We start from the raw sequence: 20,176 nt of genomic DNA on the forward strand, positions 1-20,176 counted from the left end.
TGAGCACTGTGCCCTCCTGTATGTGTGATTATACCGTATACTGAGCGCTGCGTCCTCCTGTATGTGTGATTATACCGTATACTGAGCGCTGCGTCCTCCTGTATGTGTGATTATACCGTATACTGAGCGCTGTCCCCTCCGTATGTGAAATACTATATACTGAGCGCTGTCGTCCTGTGTGATTATACCGTATACTGAGCGCTGTCCTCCTGTATGTGTGATTATACCGTATACTGAACACTGCGCCCTCCCATGTGTGATTATACCATATACTGAGCGCTGTGTCCTCCTGGAAGTGTGATTATACTGTATAGTGAGCGCTGCATCCTACTGTGTGATTATACCGTACACTGAGCGCTGCGTCCACCTCTGTGTAATTATACCGTATACTGAGCGCTGCATCCACCTGTATTATTTATTTATATAGCGCTATTGATTCCATGGTGCTGTACATAAGAAGGGGTTACATACAAATTACAGATATCACAGTAAACAAACTTAAAATGACAGACTGATAGAGGGGAGAGGACCCTGCCCTTTCGGGTTTACATGCTACAGTATTGTGGGGAAGGAGACAGTAGGTTGGGGGGTTGCAGCACTTCCGGTGTTGGTTGAGGTGATATCTCCAGCAGTGGTGAGGAGGTCGTGAGGTCATTACAGGCTGTAGGCTTTCTCGAAGAGGTGGGTTTTCAGGTTCCGTCTGAAGGATCCGAATGTGGTTGATAGTCGGACATATTGGGGCAAAGAATTCCAGAGGATGGGGGATATTCGGGAGAAGTATTGGAGACGGTGGGGTGAGGAGCGAATAAGTGTGGAGGAGAGAAGGAGGTCTTGGGAGGACCGGAGATTACGTCAGGGAAGGTATCGGGAGATTAATTCAGAGATATATGGAGGAGACAGGTTATAGACAGCTTTGTAGGTCAATATTAGTAATTTGAACTGGATATGCTGAGGGATTGAATTTAGAATCATAGAATCGTAGAGTTGGAAGGGACCTCCTGGGCCATCTGGTCCAACCCCCTGCTCAAAGCAGGATTCGCTAAATCATCCCAGTCAGATGTCTGTCCAGCCTCTGTTTGAAGACTTCCATTGAAGGAGAACTCACCACTTCTCGTGGCAGCCTGTTCCACTCATTGATCACTCTAACTGTCAAAAAGTTTTTTCTAATATCTAATCTGTGTCTCCTCCCATTCAGTTTCATCCCATTGCTTCTAGTCTTTCCTTGTGCAAATGAGAATAAAGTTGATCCTTCTACAATGTGACAGCCCTTTAGATATTTGTAGACAGCTATTAAGTCTCCTCTCAGTCTTCTCTTTTGCAAACTAAAAATTCCCAAATCCTGCAACCTTTCCTCATAAGACAGGGTTTGCAGACCGGTCACCATTCTGGTCGCTCTTTTCTGAACTTGCTCCAGTTTGTTGATGTCTTTTTTAAAATGTGGTGCCCAAAACTGGACACAATATTCCAGATGAGGTCTGACCAAAGAGGAGTAGAGGGAAATAATGACTTCACGTGATCTAGACTGTATGCTTCTGTTAATACATCCTAGAATTGCATTTGCCTTTTTTGCTGCTGCATCACACTGTTGACTCATATTCAGTCTGTGATCTATTAGTATACCCAAGTCTTTTTCACATGTGCTGAAAGCCAGTGAAGAGATTTGCAGAGGGGAGAAGCGGAGGAGTAGCAAGGAGAGAGATGGATTAGTCTGGCAGCAGAGTTAAGGATGAACTGGAGAGGTGTGAGGATGTTAGCAGGAAGACCACAGAAAAGGATGTTGCAGTAGTCAAGGCGGGAGGTGAGGGCGTGCACAAGCACTTTAGTAGATTGAAGGTTGAGGAAAGGACGGAAATATGGAAATATTTTTGAGCTGGAGGCAACAGGAGGTAGAAAGAGCTTGGATGTATGGTTTGAAGGACAGGGCAGAGTCGAGGGTTATTCCGAGGCAGTGTACTTCCGGTACTGGGGAAAGCGTGATGTCATTAATTGTGGTAGGTCAGGTAAGGAAGATCTGTGAGATGGAGGAAAGATGATGAGTTCGGATTTGTCCACATTGAGCTTGAGGAAGCGAGAGGAGAAGGAGGATATGGCTGATAGACACTCCGGGATTCTGGACAGCAGAGAGGGGACGTCTGGGCCAGAGAGGTCGATCTGAGTGTCGTCAGCATAAGGTCGTACTGGAATCCATGGGATTTTGAGTTGACCCACGCCAAGGGTATAAATTCAGAAGAGTAGGGGTCCTAGAACAGAGCCTTGGGGGACTCCAAAAAAGAGAGGGTGGGATGAGGAGGTACTGTGGGAGTGGGAGACACTCCCACAGACACTGAGGTATGAGGAGATCCAGGATAGGGCGAGGTCTTTGATGCCAAAGGAGGAGAGGATCTGTAGTAGGAGGCAGTGGTCAACTGTGTCGAATGCAGAGGACAGGTCTAGAAGCAGGAGTATAGAGTATTGTCCATTTGCTTTGGCTGTAAGTAGGTTGTTAGTAATTTTGGTCAGGGCTGTCTCAGTGGAGTGATGGGGGTGGAAACCAGATTGTAGATTGTCAAAGAGCAAGTTAGATGAGAGGTGGGAGGTAAGTTCAGCGTGGACGTGCAGCTCCAGGAGTTTGGAAGCGAATGGAAGCAGTGATATTGGGTGATAGCTGGACATAGCGGTTGGGTCGAGAGTTGTCTTTTTAAGGATTGGCCTGATTGTGGCATGTTTAAACGCAGAAGGGAAGATACCGGACGTTAGCGATAGGTTGAAGAGGTGGGTTAGGCATGGGATAAGTGTGGAGGTGAGGTTGGGGAGGAAGTGGGATGGGATGGGGTCAAGTGCACAGGTTGTGAGGTGTGATTTGGAGAAGAGGCGATTAAGCTCCCCTTCAGTGATGTTGGAAAGTGAGGTTATGGGGTTTGGGCATTGGTCTGGTTTACAAAGGGGTTGTGGCGGTTGAACAATGAAGACTTGCCTTGTTTGGTCGATCTTATTTTTAAAGTGTGTGGCAAAGTCCTCACCACAGATGAGGGAGGTTGGAGGGGACAGTGGTGGGCATAGGAGGGAGTTGAATGTTTTGAATAACTGTTTGGGATTGTAGGATAGGGAAGATACGAGGGTTGTGAAGTAGGCCTGTTTAGCAGAGGTGAGGGCAGATTTGAAAGCGAGTGTTGCCTGTTTGAGTGCAGTGAAGTCGTCTTGCGAATTTGTTTTCTTCCAAAGCCGCTCTGCAGCCCTGGACACTTGCCGGAGCTTTTTAGTGGTGTTATTGTGCCAGGGTTGTCTGTTGGTACGTCGCATTCTGCCATGAACGAGAGGGGCGACCGTGTCAATAGCTAATGCAAGAGTGGTATTGTAGAAAGCAGTGGCACTGTCTGTGTCTTGGAGTGAGGATATGGATGCCGGTGGTAAAATAGTCAGAGAGCTTGTGGGTGTCTAGGTGTGCAAGGTTTCTGTGGGGGTGCGCATGTTGCACGACATGGGTGCCAGGAGAGGAGTACAGGGATGAGAAAGTGAGTAGATGGTGGTCAGATAGAGGGGAGGTGGTGAAGTTAGAAAGAGAACAGAGGCGGGTGAAGACCAGGTCTAATGTATGTCCATCTGTGTGGGTGGCTGAGGAGGACCACTGAGTAAGTCCAAAGGATGAAGTAAGGGACAAGAGTTTGGAGGCTGCTGACTGAAGGGTATCAGTGGGGATGTTGAAGTCACCCATGATGATAGTGGGGATGTCAGTTGAAAGAAAGTGAAGAAGCCAGGTAGATAATTGGTCAATGAAGGCAGTGGTCGGACCTGGAGGTCGGTATATGACGGCCAGTTGGAGGGAGAGTATATGCGGACAGAGTGGACTTCAAAAGAGGGGAGGATTAGGGAGGGAAGAGGTGGTATTGGGTTGAAGGTGCAGTTGGAAGAAAGGAGAAGGCCCTCTCCTCCACCATGTCTGTTGCCAGGGCGAGGAGTGTGGGTGAAGTGGAGGCAGTGTCAGAGGGTGTCAGCCAGGTTTCTGTGAGGCAGAGAAAGGCAAGATTGCGAGAGAGAAAGAGGTCATGAATCACATAAAGCTTATTGCAGATGGAGTGGGCATTCCAAAGTGCTCCAGGGAGAGGGAGCAGGGGGTTGGGTGTCAATGGCACGGGTTTTAAGTTGGAAAGATTGCGGTAGTTTTTATTAGATAGGGAGCGGTAAGAAGGGGTAGTAATGGGGGTTATGATCTATGGGGGTCCAGGATTGGGAGATATGTTGCCAGCAGTGAGGAGAGGCAGAGAAAGGGAGAGCAGATGGGAGAAGGAGAGTAGGCAGCTTGTTTTAGGTTTCATTAGGACAGATTTGAGGTTGAGGAGCAGTTCAGCAGAGGAGGTCAGGTGGGGAGGAAACAGGGAAGAGCACCTGTATGTGTGATTATAACGTACACTGACCGCTACGCCTCCTGTATATGTGATTATACCGTATACTGAGCTCTGCGTCTTCCCTGTATGTGTGATTATACCGTATACTGAGCGCTGTCCTCCTGTATGTGTGATTATACCCGATACTGAGCACTGTCCTCCTGTATGTGTGCTTATACCATATACAGAGCTCTGCGTCCTTCTCGTATGTGTGATTATACCGTATACTGAGCTCTGCGTGCTCCTGTATGTGTGATTATAACGTACACTGACCGCTGCGCCTCCTGTATATGTGATTATACCGTATACTGAGCTCTGCGTCTTCCCTGTATGTGTGATTATACCGTATATTGAGCACTGTCCTCCTGTATGTGTGATTATACCATATACTGAGCACTGTCCTCCTGTATGCATGATTATACCGTATACTGAGCACTGTCCTCCTGTATGTGTGCTTATACCATATACTGAGCTCTGCGTCCTCCTGTATGTGTGATTATACCATATACTGAGCACTGCGTCCTCCTGTATGTGTGATTATACCGTATACTGAGCTCTGCGTCCTCCTGTATGTGTGATTATACCGTACACTGAGCTCTGCGTCCTCCTGTATGTGTGATTATACCGTACACTGAGCTCTGCGTCCTCCTGTATGTGTGATTATACCGTATACTGAGCTCTGCGACCTCCTGTATGTGTGATTATACCGGATACTGAGCACTGTTCCCTCCTGTATGTGTGATTATACAGTATATTGAGCTCTGCGTTCTCCTGTATGTGATTATACCGTATACTGAGCTCTGTGTCCTCCTGTATGTGTGATTATACCATACACTGAGCGCTGCGTCCTCCTGTATGTGTGATTATACCGTATACTGAGCGCTGCGTCCTCCTGTATGTGTGATTATACCGTATACTGAGCGCTGCGTCCTGTATGTGTGATTATACCGTATACTGAGCGCTGCGTCCTGTATGTGTGATTATACCGTATACTGAGCGCTGCGTCCTGTATGTGTGATTATACCGTATACTGAGCGCTGCGTCCTGTATGTGTGATTACCGTATACAGAGCTCTGCGTCCTCCTGTATGTGTGATTATACCGTATACTGAGCGCTGCGTCCTGTATGTGAGTATACCGTATACAGAGCTCTGCGTCCTCCTGTATGTGTGATTATACCGTATACTGAGCGCTGCACCTCCTGTATGTGAGTATACCGTATACAGAGCTCTGCGTCCTCCTGTATGTGTGATTATACCGTATACTGAGCGCTGCACCTCCTGTATGTGAGTATACCGTATACAGAGCTCTGCGTCCTCTTGTATGTGTGATTATACCGTATACTGAGCGCTGCGCCTCCTGTATGTGAGTATACCGTATACAGAGCTCTGCGTCCTCCTGTATGTGTGATTATACCGTATACTGAGCACTGCGCCTCCTGTATGTGAGTATACCGTATACAGAGCTCTGCGTCCTCCTGTATGTGTGATTATACCATATACTGAGCGCTGCGCCTCCTATATGTGTGATTATGCCGTACACTGAGCGCTGTGTATACTCCTCCTTGCACTCACTCCTGTCTTGTGTTTGGGTCGCAGGTCAGCAGAGTCAGCAGCAGAATGCACAGCCCGATTACAGTAAAGCGTGGGAGGAGTACTACAAGAAGCAGAGTGAGTTCTGTAGGGATGGGGTCTGCGCTCGCTGAACGATGTCCTCGGAGTTACCTCTGAGAATTGTCCATACTGCTCTCATTCTCTTACGCTTGTGTTAGTGGATTATTGTTCAGATGTTTTTGTCATTTGTATTTCATGTCAGATCAAGCAGCCAGTGCCCCGTCTCAGCCAAGCTCCCAGCCCGACTACACCATGGCGTGGGCAGAGTATTACAGACAGCAAGCTGCTTACTATGGGCAGTCCCTGGGACAGACACAAACCCACAGCCAGGTGAGTGACTGAAGGCTGCGCCTCTCCAAAAGCAGACTCCATTTATTTGTCAGTTTTAAAGTTACCAAAATAATTAAAAAGCTAGATGATAAATAATTAGTTGTGGAAGTATTAATAGTTTTATCTTTGATTGCACTTTTATAATGTATATTTTTTTATTAAAAAAAAAACAAAACTTAAAGGTTAACTAGAATTTCTACTCATTGATTTGTTTCAGATTTGCTGATTTTATTTATTTTTTGTATTTTCTTGTCTTCCAGGAGCAGTAGAACAATAATCCAGGCAGTTTCCATTCAATATTTTTTTTTCCCCTTTTTTTTTATTTTTTCCTCCCTCCCTCGGAATCATTGCAGAAGAACCTTTAATTCTTAATTTGTAACCGGTTTCTAGATTTGCATATGTTTTGATGAAGACTTTCTCTTTCTGTTTGTAAAACACTAGTGAATATAGGGTTAAATCTATACTGAACTTTGCTAAGAATCAGGATTCTGTAATATACTAAAGATATAAATGTGCTGGGAGTATTTTTATTCGTTTATTTGTATTTTTCTTTGTATACATTTCTTACCCTTGAAAAAAAAGCGTTAAAATGAATTCTTTTTTTCTTTTTTTTTTTTTTTTTTCATTTTTTCTTGGAACAGATCAGATTATATTGAAAAAAACAGAAAACTAAAACAGCAAAAAAAAGAGAAAATCTGTATATTCCTCCATTTGTGTAGCTCCTTTCGCCCCCTTTTTTGGTGCTGATATTGCAACATATTTGTCTCATTATTTTTATTTTTTCTTCGTAGCATTTTGTCTATCAGACGATGCAGCTTGGAGGTCTTATCAAAATGATATAAAATTCTGTACACAGTTCCTGAATTTTTTAAATGTGTATTTAAATATTCTTAACTGTAAATTCATTAAATGTTTTACGTCTGATTTTTCTGGTATTATGACTGTATTTTTGATTTTATTGCAATATTTTTTTTTTTTATTTATTTTTTTTTTTTAAAGAGAAGTATCAATCTATGTTACTTGGAAATTATTGCTCGTTCTAAAAAGGAAATATTTCGATCTATTTCTTGAGACAAGTATTGTGTGTCGGGGGTAAAAGGGGAGGGGGAGCAGGGTCATTTTTGTAGGCTTTGTACAATACCTAGGGTTTTGAAGGGTTAATATAAAAAAATTATGATTGTTAACCCCTTCCCCTCCCTGTCCTTCCTGATAAACATTTTAACACGTCGCGGTGCAATGTGATTGGCGTTTGTCCGGTAGGACCAGGGGAGGGTGGGGCATTTTATAAAGCAATGTTTATCACTTCTGAAGATGCCTCTGTATATCAGACTTCCAAGCTATAACAGAAATTTACTTTTTTTGTGCTGTCAGAAATAAATACTATTATTTTTTAATATGAAAAAAAGTAAAAAAAAAAAAGTTTCAACTGTAAGAAGAATCTTTAAATGCAAACACTGTGGAAACCTAGGTTAAAAAAAGAAAGAAAAAAAAAAAAAGAATCGTAATAACTATTTTTTAACTCCAGGGTTTGTTCATGTCGCTTTTGATTTGTTTGTTTTTTTTTGTTTTGTTTTAAAAATTTTCTTATGTAATTGTCAAATTTATCCTAGAAAGTAAAGACTCTAGTATTAACCACAGTATGTGCTAAAAATAAAAAAACATTTGATTTAATAAAAGGGATGTGATTTTGAATGTTTGTAGTTTTATTTTATTTTTTCTTTGTACAGACATTTTGTTTTTTGCTTTTTTGTTTTTCTTTGGGTGACGAAAAAACGGAATTCAAGCTAATTTTTTTTTTTTGTGTGAATTTCAAATTTTAATCTTTAAGAACATTCCGTTTTTTTGGAAATTGAGTTTGACTTATTTTTTTTTTCCTTCCTTTTAAAAAATGTTTTAACAAATTAAAAATAAAAAATCACATTTGGATGATATTCATTATGTTACAGAGATGTCTTATCTGACAATTGCATTTTACACTCTATATAATAAAAAAAAGAAAAAACTCCACACACCTGCTTGTGGATGAAATTTGCCTGCTGTCTGTTGTCTTTTTGGGTTGTGTAAAGAAAAAAAAAAATACAAAAACATTGAAATTTCTTGAGGGGGGGGGGGGGGGGGGGGGATTCCTGACATTTAAATTTCTGGTGGTAATTTGTAGCCCTGGTGGCAGGTTCTTAACCTCTTGTATTGCGGTAATTAAAATATGATTTTAAGCCGAAATGAAAAGAAGAAACATTAATAATTAAAGTGAAAAGCAGAAGTTGTACAATTAGCACTGGAGTCATAGAGATCTCTGTGGGGTGCTGGGGAAAGAAATATGCTTAATGGACTTGTCTGTGTGGGGTTTTTTGTTTTTTTTTAAGTGGCTCTAAAAAAAAAAAAGTTATTTTACGTTTTCTCGCGCTGATCAATCCGAGTCCAACAATGTTTGTGTTTTTTCTGGTTTTGTTCCCAGTGATTTTTCTTCCGTGTTCGGAGCTATTAATAGCTGTGTGATACCATCATTGCTGGCTGTGAACCCCCATATTCTACCCTCTGCATCGCTCACTCGTCTGTACCACTGACCCGCAGCTGTGGTGCTCTCCATACACATGAGACCACGAAGTCCATCAAGTTTTGAGTGGCTTGCATTTTCTTTTTGGTTGGGGATATCTGCTTTTGAGTGATGGGCAAGTTGTGATTAACTAAAATTATTCTGGGCTCAAATACAAAATCTGCTACTGCACCCCGTCAGGTTCAAGCACTGGGTGCAGCTTTTCCTTTTACATGCCTCATGCCACTGAGTGAGGAAGGGATGGGTACAGGGTCCAATGGCAGAGACCCCTCTCCCCCTGGATTTCATGCTTCACACATGCTCTGGTTCATGCGTACTTCATCACGGCCGTTTTCAATTATTCCCTGTAAATTGCAGTGTTGAGGGTCCTGCGGTGACATCAGCCATGTAGGCAGAAGTCATCCATCCTCCCATCCATACATCTCTCTTTGCAAGTTGTTGTGATCTGCGCTGTCACTAATAAATGGCCTATGGGGAAGGCAGTGGTGGGGAGGCGGTGACTGCTCCATTATCTGAGGACGTGGAACTTTCCAGCAGATCTGAGGCTTCTTTTCATCCTATATGTTATGGTGATGCTCCTGAGGGTCATCTGATATTTCTGGTTCTTGGATATCTGGAAGACTGCTTTTCCGTGGTGGTCATGGTTTAGGGTCTACAACTGGTTCAGGAAACGAGTGACATGGTGGCCTTAGTTTGAGCGTTCTCCTTAGTCATGTGATTCCGTTGCTGTAGGAGCAAGTAAATATTTTGGGTGGTGTTTCCTGTTAATTATCCATCTCAGGAGCATCTTCCTAGTCATATCATACTTGGGACGGGGCTGTGAGAACTGCTGTTACTAGAAGCGAAAGTCCTTGGTCTTTTTTAAGGATTGAGCTTGATCAGAGAGCGGCTTTACTCCTTACTCCAGTGGACCTGGTGTGTATTGCATTACATGGTCAGGCCGTTAATTTTTCTGGACAACAAACTTTTCCTGTAGAAGCGCAGTAAATACTCTGTCATTAGAGAATTTCTTTAGGACCCTCTTCTCCTGACAGGAGATCACTACTGAAGGGGTAGATATCACCACTTCTCTTAAGACAGAATGATAGCAAGAAAACTAAAATGGAAAAATCCTTCATGTATAGAAATGTACATATGGAGATATTCTGCACAGTCACCAACACACATGCTGGGGCAGGGGGATATCCCCTAGATATGTAATACTAATACAACAGATATTATTTGCTGAAAATTTAAATTAGGCCTTAGATCTGGAAGACAAGAGGGGAGTTTTCCTGAATATTAAATTTGTGAGACATTAAGGTATTTCTGTGGATGGAGCAGCCGCTGTGCTCTCCTGATACAGGGTCAAGTAAACTGTTAAAAGGGAAAAAAAAAACCTCCCATGTTTTGCTAACAATAACCCGGCACTGCAGCTAATAGAGAAATGTGCCCGCATCCTCCACCATATGTGGGTGAGGATACATATTACAGAGATTTGTGTAGATGCATACATGGAATGGAGGTATTTCTGATGTTCTATATTCCTCCAGTATTTCATACTTTGCTTGAATTTATCATTTCTGGCTATTTTTTAGAAGTTTCTTGTCCATCTGGTCCCCCCCCCCCCCCCCCCAAACCCTTTGGCAATTGTGTTTAAATATTTTTATTAAAGTTTTTATAAAACTGGGAGGTGGATCGGGAAGGGGAACAAGAAAAAGGGACCCTTTGGCAATTGTGACCGGATCTTTCCTCATCCTGGGACTGAGCACACATTGGGCGAAGCTCAACCCGGAGCTTGTGTGGTAGGGATTCTAATCAAATCCTTTGACCTGAGGTGGACATTTTGTCTGCCCAAAATATATCTGGCATAATGCATGGAAACGAGTGTTAATTTTAAGGACAATCTAAAGTGTTCCCCTTGGCAGCCAATTCTAATTGCTTGTTTTTGCCCCTAGCAACCAGTCAGCTCACTGCTTTTATTTCTAACCAGCACTAGAGAAATTCAAGCTGGCTGCATATTGGTTGTTATGGAATAATGAAAGCGATAATCTGAGCGGTTGCTATTGGCAACTTGTTCCCGCCAGTGCTAATGATCTAGGTGCCAGGCATGGCATCCCACGTCACATTCTGGTAGGCGTCGTGCTTTAAGGCCTTTTCGCAGGAGTTGCATACATAAAAGGGCTGACGCCATCACATGTCGGTCATTGTAAAAATTTTCCTTTATGCATTGTACAGATTGCAGAGTATATATTGTCTTCCTGGGCGCCAAGCACAAAGCGTCATCTATCATTCTGCATTACGAGGCCGCAGGGGTGACTAAAAAAACCTAAAGCCCCAGTCCATAGTGCACCTCCTAGACTATAAAAATGGCCGCTGATGGCAGGTAATGGACGCGCCAACGAGACGCCCACGTACCATCCTAATAGAAATGCGCACTGACAGTGGTGGTTGCTTCTCGCCCCTCGCCCCGCCCGTGATAAAAGCCTCAGAGTCCTAATGAAGGATTTCTATAATTCATAGTAAGGGATCCACAGGGAGCGGCCCGAGCTGTACTTACAGATATCTGCGAGATTGCATCCGCCCGCAGATCCTCAGACATTTATGGCTTTGGCACGGAACACAATGCTCAGTCCTCAATTACGGGACACCTCAGAGTTCATTACTGCTCAATTACCCCCCCGGTCTCGGCCAAATGTGATCTTGGCACAGAGCTCCGAGGGTGAATTACAGGGAAATGTTTGCTGTAATTCTGCACTTTCAATTCCCATCCCGATACTCAGCATTACAGGCTGTCTCATCCGCTCTATTGCTGTCAGTCCGGCCCGCAGCACTATCCATCCATCTCTACTCCACCTGCGCATCCTACGACGTCTGCGGCCAAAAGCATCTCTGTGTACCGAGGAACAGAGCTGTATCACAAGCATCTACATTACAGCGACAACATGCTGAGCCATTTATCTAAGACTGTCATGTGGGATACTGTCTGCTGTATCTAATGATAGCATGTGTGATAAAGTCTACTGAACTATGTATCATAGCCTATCCTGTGTGATACTGTCTGCTGGCCGGTGTATCTAAGCTCATGTCGTGTGATACTGTCCACTGAGCTATTTATCCAATCTTATCCTGTGTGATACTGAATGCTGAGCCGTGTATCTAATACTATCCTGTGTGATACTGACTGCTGAGCTGTGTATCTAATCCTATCCTGTGTGATACTGACTGCTGAGCCGTGTATCTAATCCTATCCTGTGTAATACTGACTGCTGAGCCGTGTATCTAATCCTATCCTGCGTGATACTGACTGCTGAGCCGTGTATCTAATCCTATCCTGCGTGATAGTGACTGCTGAGCCGTGTATCTAATCCTATCCTGCGTGATACTGACTGCTGAGCCGTGTATCTAATCCTATCCTGCGTGATACTGACTGCTGAGCCGTGTATCTAATCCTATCCTGCGTGATACTGACTGCTGAGCCGTGTATCTAATCCTATCCTGTGTGATACTGACTGCTGAGCCGTGTATCTAATCCTATCCTGCGTGATACTGACTGTTGAGCCGTGTATCTAATCCTATCCTGCGTGATACTGACTGCTGAGCCGTGTATCTAATCCTATCCTGTGTGATACTGACTGCTGAGCCGTGTATCTAATCCTGTCCTGTGTGATACTGACTGCTGAGCCGTATATCTAATCCTATCCTGTGTGATACTGACTGCTGAGCCGTGTATCTAATCCTATCCTGTGCGATACTGTCTGCTGAGCTGTGTATCTAATCCTATCCTGTGCGATACTGTCTGCTGGGCTGTGTATCTAATACTATCCTGTGCGATACTGTCTGCTGAGCTGTGTATCTAGTCCCCTCCTGTGTGATACTGCCTGCTGAGCCGTGTATCTAATCCTATCCTGTGTGATACTGCCTGCTGAGCCGTGTATCTAATCCTATCCTGTGTGATACTGACTGCTGAGCCGTGTATCTAATCCTATCCTGTGTGATACTGACTGCTGAGCCGTGTATCTAATCCTATCCTGTGTGATACTGCCTGCTGAGCCATGTATCTAATCCTATCCTGTGTGATACTGCCTGCTGAGCTGTGTATCTAATCCTCTCCTGTGTGATACCGTCTGCTGAGCTGTGTATCTAATCCTATCCTGTGTGATACCGTCTGCTGAGCTGTGTATGTAATCCTATGCTGTGTGATACTGTCTGCTGAGCCGTGTATCTAATCCTATCCTGTGTGATACTGTCTGCTGAGCTGTGTATCTAATCCTATCCTGTGTGATACTGTCTTCTGGGTGGTGTATCTAATCCTATCCTGTATGATATTGCCTTCTGAGCCGTGTATCTAATCCTATCCTGTGATACTGTCTGCTGAGCCGTGTATCTAATCCTATCCTGTGTGATACTGTCTGCTGAGCTGTGTATCTAATCCTATCCTGTGTGATACCGACTGCTGAGCTCTTTATCTAATCCTCTCCTGTGTGATACTGTCTGCTGAGCTGTGTATCTAATCCTATCCTGTGTGATACTGTCTGCTGAGCTGTGTATCTAATCCTATCCTGTGTGATACTGCCTGCTGAGCCGTGTATCTAATCCTATCCTGTGTGATACTGCCTGCTGAGCCGTGTATCTAATCCTATCCTGTGTGATACTGACTGCTGAGCCGTGTATCTAATCCTATCCTGTGTGATACTGACTGCTGAGCCGTGTATCTAATCCTATCCTGTGTGATACTGCCTGCTGAGCCATGTATCTAATCCTATCCTGTGTGATACTGCCTGCTGAGCCGTGTATCTAATCCTCTCCTGTGTGATACCGTCTGCTGAGCTGTGTATCTAATCCTATCCTGTGTGATACCGTCTGCTGAGCTGTGTATGTAATCCTATGCTGTGTGATACTGTCTGCTGAGCCGTGTATCTAATCCTATCCTGTGTGATACTGTCTGCTGAGCTGTGTATCTAATCCTATCCTGTGTGATACAGTCTTCTGGGTGGTGTATCTAATCCTATCCTGTATGATATTGCCTTCTGAGCCGTGTATCTAATCCTATCCTGTGTGATACTGTCTGCTGAGCCGTGTATCTAATCCTATCCTGTGTGATACTGTCTGCTGAGCTGTGTATCTAATCCTATCCTGTGTGATACCGACTGCTGAGCTCTTTATCTAATCCTCTCCTGTGTGATACTGTCTGCTGAGCTGTGTATCTAATCCTATCCTGTGTGATACTGACTGCTGAGCTGTGTATCTAATCCTATCCTGTGTGGTACTGTCTGCTGAGCCGTGTATCGAAGTCTGCCTTGTGTGAAACTGGCTGCTGTATCTCTGCTTTATTTCAATGTATCTGTATTGTAATCTTGTTGTCTCTGTGCTGTATCCATGTTGTTTCCACGCCGTATCCCTGCTGTACCTTTGCTATATCTGCTGTATCTGTTCCGATCCCGGCTGCATCTCAGCTGTATCCCTGCTATATCTTTGCTATTTTGGTGCTGTATTTGTGCTGTCTGAAGAACTTCTCCAGCTCACCGTTTGATACATCTTAGTAGTAGGGAGCACGGAAACTTTGTCACATTGTAGAAATTGCCAACATGGAGAGGAGGTATCCAGCTCACCAACAGTCTTTATTCTCAAATGTGTAACAGAGGATTAAAACCAAAGTTTTGATGATGGTGGTAACATTATCACGGCTTCATGTGACTAAGCACCCTTACACAACATTGAGGAAGGGTGCTTGGTCACTCCAAACACGTTGAAGTTGTCATCCTCGATCTTGCCATCATCATGAAAACTTTGCTTTTAATCCTCTGTTACAAAGACTATTCACTGTTCGTGAGCTGGATTCTTCCTTTCTTCATGTGTATGTATGCTGAATCGCTGCTGTATCTGAGTATTATCCCTGTTATATCCTGCTGTATCTGTTATATCTTTGCTGTTGTATCCGTAATATATCTGTGCTTTTTCCCCTGTCGTAGCTGTGCTGTATCTGTGTTCTGGATCTGCACTGTGTTCATGTTGTTTCTGTGCTGTATCTTTGCTATATATACAGCTCTGGCAAAAATTAAGCGACCACTGAAAAATGTTCAGTTTGTCTGATTTTTCTCTTTATAGGTATATTTTTTGAGTAAAATGTAAATTGCTTTTATTCTTAAACTTCTGACAACATGTCTCTGAATTTCCAAGCACTAAATTTTGTATTTATTTTCAGAAAATGAGAAATGGTCAAAAAAAATTGCAGTGCTTGCAGACCTCAAATAATGCTAAGAAAACAAGTTCATAATCATTTAGAAACAACAATACTAATGTTTTACCTCAGGAGGAGTTCAGAAATCAATATTTTGTGGAATAACCATGATTTTTAATCACAGCTTTCATGCGTCTTGGCATGCTTTCCACCAGTCTTTCACACTGCTTCTGGCTCAAAAATTTAAACAGTTCTTTGCTGGATGACTTGTGACTATCCATCTTCCTCTTGATTACATTCCAGAGGTTTTCACTGGGGTTCAGGTCTGGAGATTGGGCTGGCCATGACAGGGATTTGATGTGGTGGTCCTTCATCCACACATTGATTGACCTTGCTGTGTGGCATGGCACATTGTCCTGCTGGAAAAACCAGTCCTCAGAGTTGGGGAACATTGCCTGAGCAGAAGAAATCAATTCTTTGTCCAGGATAACCTTGTATGCGGCTTGATTCATACGTCCGTCGCAAAGATTAACCTGCCCAATTCCAGCCTTGCTGAAGCATCCCCAGATCATCATCGTTCCTCCACCAAATTTCACAGTGGGTGCAAGACACTGTGGCTTGTACACCTCTCCAGGTCTCCGTCTAACCATTAGAGGACCAGGTGTTGGGCAAAGCTGAAAACTACACTCATCCGAGAAGATTACCTTACTCCAGTCCTCTATGGTCCAATCCTTATGGTCTTTGGCAAACTTCAGCCTGGCTCTCCTTTGCTTCTCGTTGATGAAAGGCTTTTTTCTAGCTTTACAAGACTTGAGCCCTGCCTCTAGGAGCCTGTTACGAACTGTTCTTGCCGTGCATGTCACCCCAGCTGCCACTTGCCATTCCTTTTGTAGTTTGTTGCAAAAGTTCAATATTCCATGAATTATCAATAACAAAAAGTCAACATATAATCCCTATAAAAGCGACTTTAATTGCATATAAAAATAAAACCACCCCATTCCCAGTGAAAAATGGCAAATGCCACAATATAGACCTAAACTAAGATGCTGCAAGGCCCTACAATAAACTCAACTGATACCTTCCTATCCGTGGAGGTTGGCACCCTCTCACCCTTGGCGTGACTCCACAAATGATAGGTGGCCACGACTCTTTACTTCTATGTATGCCTCATCTTATAAGGCACTGTTTTGGAATATGGTAGACCTTGTTGTCATGATGTGGTAATTTTTTGTCTTATTTTTCTGGGATGTCTGCATAAGCTCTAGGGCACTCTTATTGTTCATCTCTATACTATCAACCATTGTTTTCATACCTATGTTACCATGGATTGACAGGGCAGTGAGGGACAGTCCTCGCTGAGTGGGGGTGCCATTCCTTTTGTAGGTCACGTGATGCTATTTCGGTTGCTGAGTGACATTCGAATAAGATGACGGTCATCCCGGTCAGTGGAGAGTCGTTTTCGCCCTCTGCCTGTAGCTTTGTCAGCTTGTCCTATTGCAAGAGGATTGTGAACACCACAGCAGGGTTTTTTATACTTTCCTTTGTTAAGTAAGATTTGGTTCAGGTGATCACCTAATCAGAAGCACATTAAGTAGAATGAGGTGTACTCTGGTTGGAATTCAACTGACCCTGGAATGGAATGGCTGTCAGACATATAGAGAAGCTGATTTTCATAAAACTGTGCAGTGGTCTCTTAATTTTTGCCACAGCTGTATGTTAAGTATCTGTGCTGTATTCATGTTGTTTCTGTGCTATATTGTATCTTTGCTGTATCCCTGTTGTTTCTGTGCTGTAGTCATGTTGTTTCTGAGTTGTATCCTTGCAGTATGTTTGCTTTATCTATGTTCTGTATCTGTGCTGTATTCATGTTGTTTCTATAGCCCCCGTCACACACAGCGATCTCGCTAGCGAGATCTCTGCTGAGTCGCAAGTTTTGTGACGCAACAGCGATCTCATCAGCGAGATCGCTGTGTGTGACAGGTATCAGCGACCGGCCCCCCTGCCGGTATCACTGATCATGCTCGAAAGCCCTCGACTTTTTTTGGATCGTTGGTCTCCCGCTGGCCAGCACGCATCGCTGCGTGTGGCAGGCAGGAGAGCAGCGATCAGCGAGCTGGAGCTGGTAACCAAGGTAAACATCGGGTTTCTAAGTGCCGTGCAGCGTTTAGAAACCCGATGTTTACCTTGGTTACCAGCTCCCTGCACCAGCGCGCTGGTAACTAAGGTACACAGCGACGCGAGCTGATGCTGATCGCTGTGAAGTTGTCTGTTTGGCAGCTCACCAGCGATCATGTAGCGGCACACCAGCGATCCCGACAAGTTCATATCATTCTCGGGATCGCTGGTGAGTCGCTATGTGTGACGGGGCCTTATGTTGTATCCTTGCAGTATCTGTGCTGTATCTATGTTCTGTATCTGTGCTGTATCCGGACTGTGCTGTACCCGTGTGGTGTGAGATTTGGACAAGTGACTTGGGTCCTTCTGGATTGGTTTGTCCCTGGAGGTTGGGAGTAGTAGTGAAGCGTGTAATGTGAGGTGATGGATCTGATAATGTCAGATATTGGATCCTCGTTAATCGCGTGTCCGAGGCAGCGCTGCTCTAATCTGGCGCAGGTGTCGCTCATCAGTGGGATTATGTGCGGCCCCGCCATTGTGTGCAGTGTCAGTTCCTCGCCAGCGACCCTGCTGGACACATCACGATCTGCAGGAATCTGTCGTCTTTCTCTCTGGATATTAAGCTTCTTTACACCTGGCTCATTACATGCGGTGTCCCAGACACTGAACACATGGCCTGCAAAGGGGAGTGGCACTACTACCTCCAGCCGACTCCAAGAGACTACTCCGGCCTGTGCTTATCATGATATGTGGATGGCAGGGTGACCCCAGGGGTTACATGGTGCATGGGGCGAGACCCGAATATCTGCCATAATGAAAAGCTAGCTGCTCATTGTCACAGTGCCACTAAAGACATCACATCATTCTCACCAGTAGGCCAGAGTTTGTGCTCTCAGACCTCTCTCCTCCAGACTCCTGTGTTAGGCCACGTTCACACATTCAGTATTTGGTCAGTATTTTACAGTAGTGTTTTAAATAATAGCAGTCCAATATGACTAACCAGATTAATCACTGTCTTTGGTATAAATTATATTACCACTTGTCAAACAATTTACCAGTTGACACAGAAGATTCTACGAAAACCACCAGCCTCCGCATTCATGATCTGCAGGTTTTGGAGTCTGTGTATTAGAATAACTAATTGTAAGGGGTTGTGTTCACAATAATAGCAATGTGGAGATCAATCAGTGAGGTCAGTCATTCTGTGAAGAAACAGGTGTGAGTCAGGTGGCCCTTATGTAAGGGTGAAGCCAGGACATGTTGTACATGCATTTCTCCTTGAAAGCCAGAGATATATGGGTCGTTTGAGACATTATTCAGAAGAACAGCATACTTTGATTATAAAGTAGATTGGAGAGGTTAAACCTTATAAAGAAGTGCAGACAATGATCGGCTGTTCAGCTAAAATGATCTCCAGTGCTTGAAAATGGAAAGCCAAACCAGAGAGAGGTGGAAGAAAACGGAAGACCCATTCAAATGAATGGAAGAATAGCCAGAATGGCAAGAGCTCAGCCAATGATCAGCTCCAGGATGATCACAGACAGTCTCACGTTACCGGTGAGTACTGTGACAGAAGACGCGTGTGTGACGCTAATCTCTTAGCAAGAAGTCCCCACAAGTCCCGCTGTTAAAAAAAAGACATGTACTGAAGCGGATACAGTCTGCCAAAGAACACATTGACTGGCCTAAAGAGAAATGGAGAAACATTCTGCGGAATGATGAACGTAAAATTGTTCTTTTTGGATCCAAGGGCTGCAGACAGTTCTTCAGACGATCCCAAAACTCTGTAGTCAAGCCACAGTACACTCTAAAGACAGTGAAGCATGGTGGTGCAAAGTATCATGATATGGGCAGGTTTCTCTTACTATGGTGTCGAACCTATTTACACCATGCCAGGGATCATGGACCAGTTTCCATATATTAAAATACTTGAAGAGGTCATGAGGCCTTAGGCTACGTGCACACGCTGCGGATTGGGGTGCGGATTATCCTGTGGTTTTACCTGCGGATTGCTCTGCGGTTTTGCCCTGCGGTTTTTCATCTCCACAATGGAGGAGATGGCAAACCGCAGCGGAATCCGCAGAAAGAATTGACATGTCAATTCTTTCTGCGGTTTAGAAGCCGCTGGAAAACCGCGTGGAAAAATCTGCACTGTCTGCACTGTGGTTTTTAATATCCATAGGATATTATGGTACTGTACACCACAGCAAAAGCTGCTGCGGATACGCAGCGTCCAAATCCGCTGCAGAACCGCAGCAGAATCCGCAGTGCGTGCACACAGCCTTACACTGAAGAGGATTTGCCCTTGAAATGGGTGTCTCAGCAAGACAACGACCCCAAACACACCAGTAAACGAGCAAAATCTTGGTTCCAGTCCAACAAAATTGAGGTTATAGAGTGGCCAGCCCAATCCCCAGACCTTAATCTGATAGAACATTTCTGAGTCGAAGCCAACTAATGCCAAAAAATGGTGGGATGTAGTCCCAGCATCCTAGGCTGGAATAACAGGTGACAGAAGTTGGGTGACTCTATACAACATAGATGTGAGGCAGTCCTAAAAAAAACTGTGGGTAACAACTAAGTATTAGATTATTGAGTCACAGGAATGCTAAATCCACAAAAAAGTACATATTGTGAGTTCATAAAGATAAAAGCAGACACTGCTATTTTTGTAGAAAAAGCCCAATATTCAGTTATTCAGTTTTTGTTATTTTCTGTAAAGTAGTTAAAAGTTATATACTTTTCTTTTCATGTTTTGAATTAGAAAACAGTGTGCAATGCTGGAAATAAAAACTAGTATAAAGATTTTGAGATAAACTCATGTTTTTGAATACACTTCTATTATTTTGAACACTATTGTACATCAGTATCTGTAAGCCAAAACCAGGAGTGGGTGAGAAATGCAGAAGTGGTGACGTGTTTCTTTTATACTTTTCTTCTTATTGTTCCTCTCCTGGTTTTGGCTTAGAAATACTAAGGTAAAATATTGACCAAATACTGATGTGTGAATGTGGCCTTGTCCTCCTCCAGATCCCTCTGTGTCC

General features: G+C 43.9%; 1 protein-coding gene across 1 annotated transcript in view; it reads left to right on the forward strand.

Annotated features, from left to right (window-relative positions):
- The window catches only part of FUBP3 (far upstream element binding protein 3), a 56,583-nt gene extending 48,249 nt beyond the window's left edge, over positions 1-8,334 (forward strand). The window contains exons 16-18 of the mRNA XM_073555927.1: positions 5,959-6,030; positions 6,176-6,303; positions 6,564-8,334. Of these exons, the coding sequence (XP_073412028.1) occupies positions 5,959-6,030; positions 6,176-6,303; positions 6,564-6,572 (209 nt within the window). The 3' untranslated portion in view covers positions 6,573-8,334. The remainder of the gene's footprint in view (positions 1-5,958; positions 6,031-6,175; positions 6,304-6,563) is intronic.
- Positions 8,335-20,176: the final 11,842 nt, after the last annotated feature.

The sequence above is a fragment of the Dendrobates tinctorius genome, unplaced genomic scaffold, assembly GCF_039654945.1.
Source record: "Dendrobates tinctorius isolate UK_male_01 unplaced genomic scaffold, ASM3965494v1 ptg000231l, whole genome shotgun sequence".
Classification (NCBI taxonomy): Eukaryota; Metazoa; Chordata; class Amphibia; order Anura; family Dendrobatidae; genus Dendrobates; species Dendrobates tinctorius.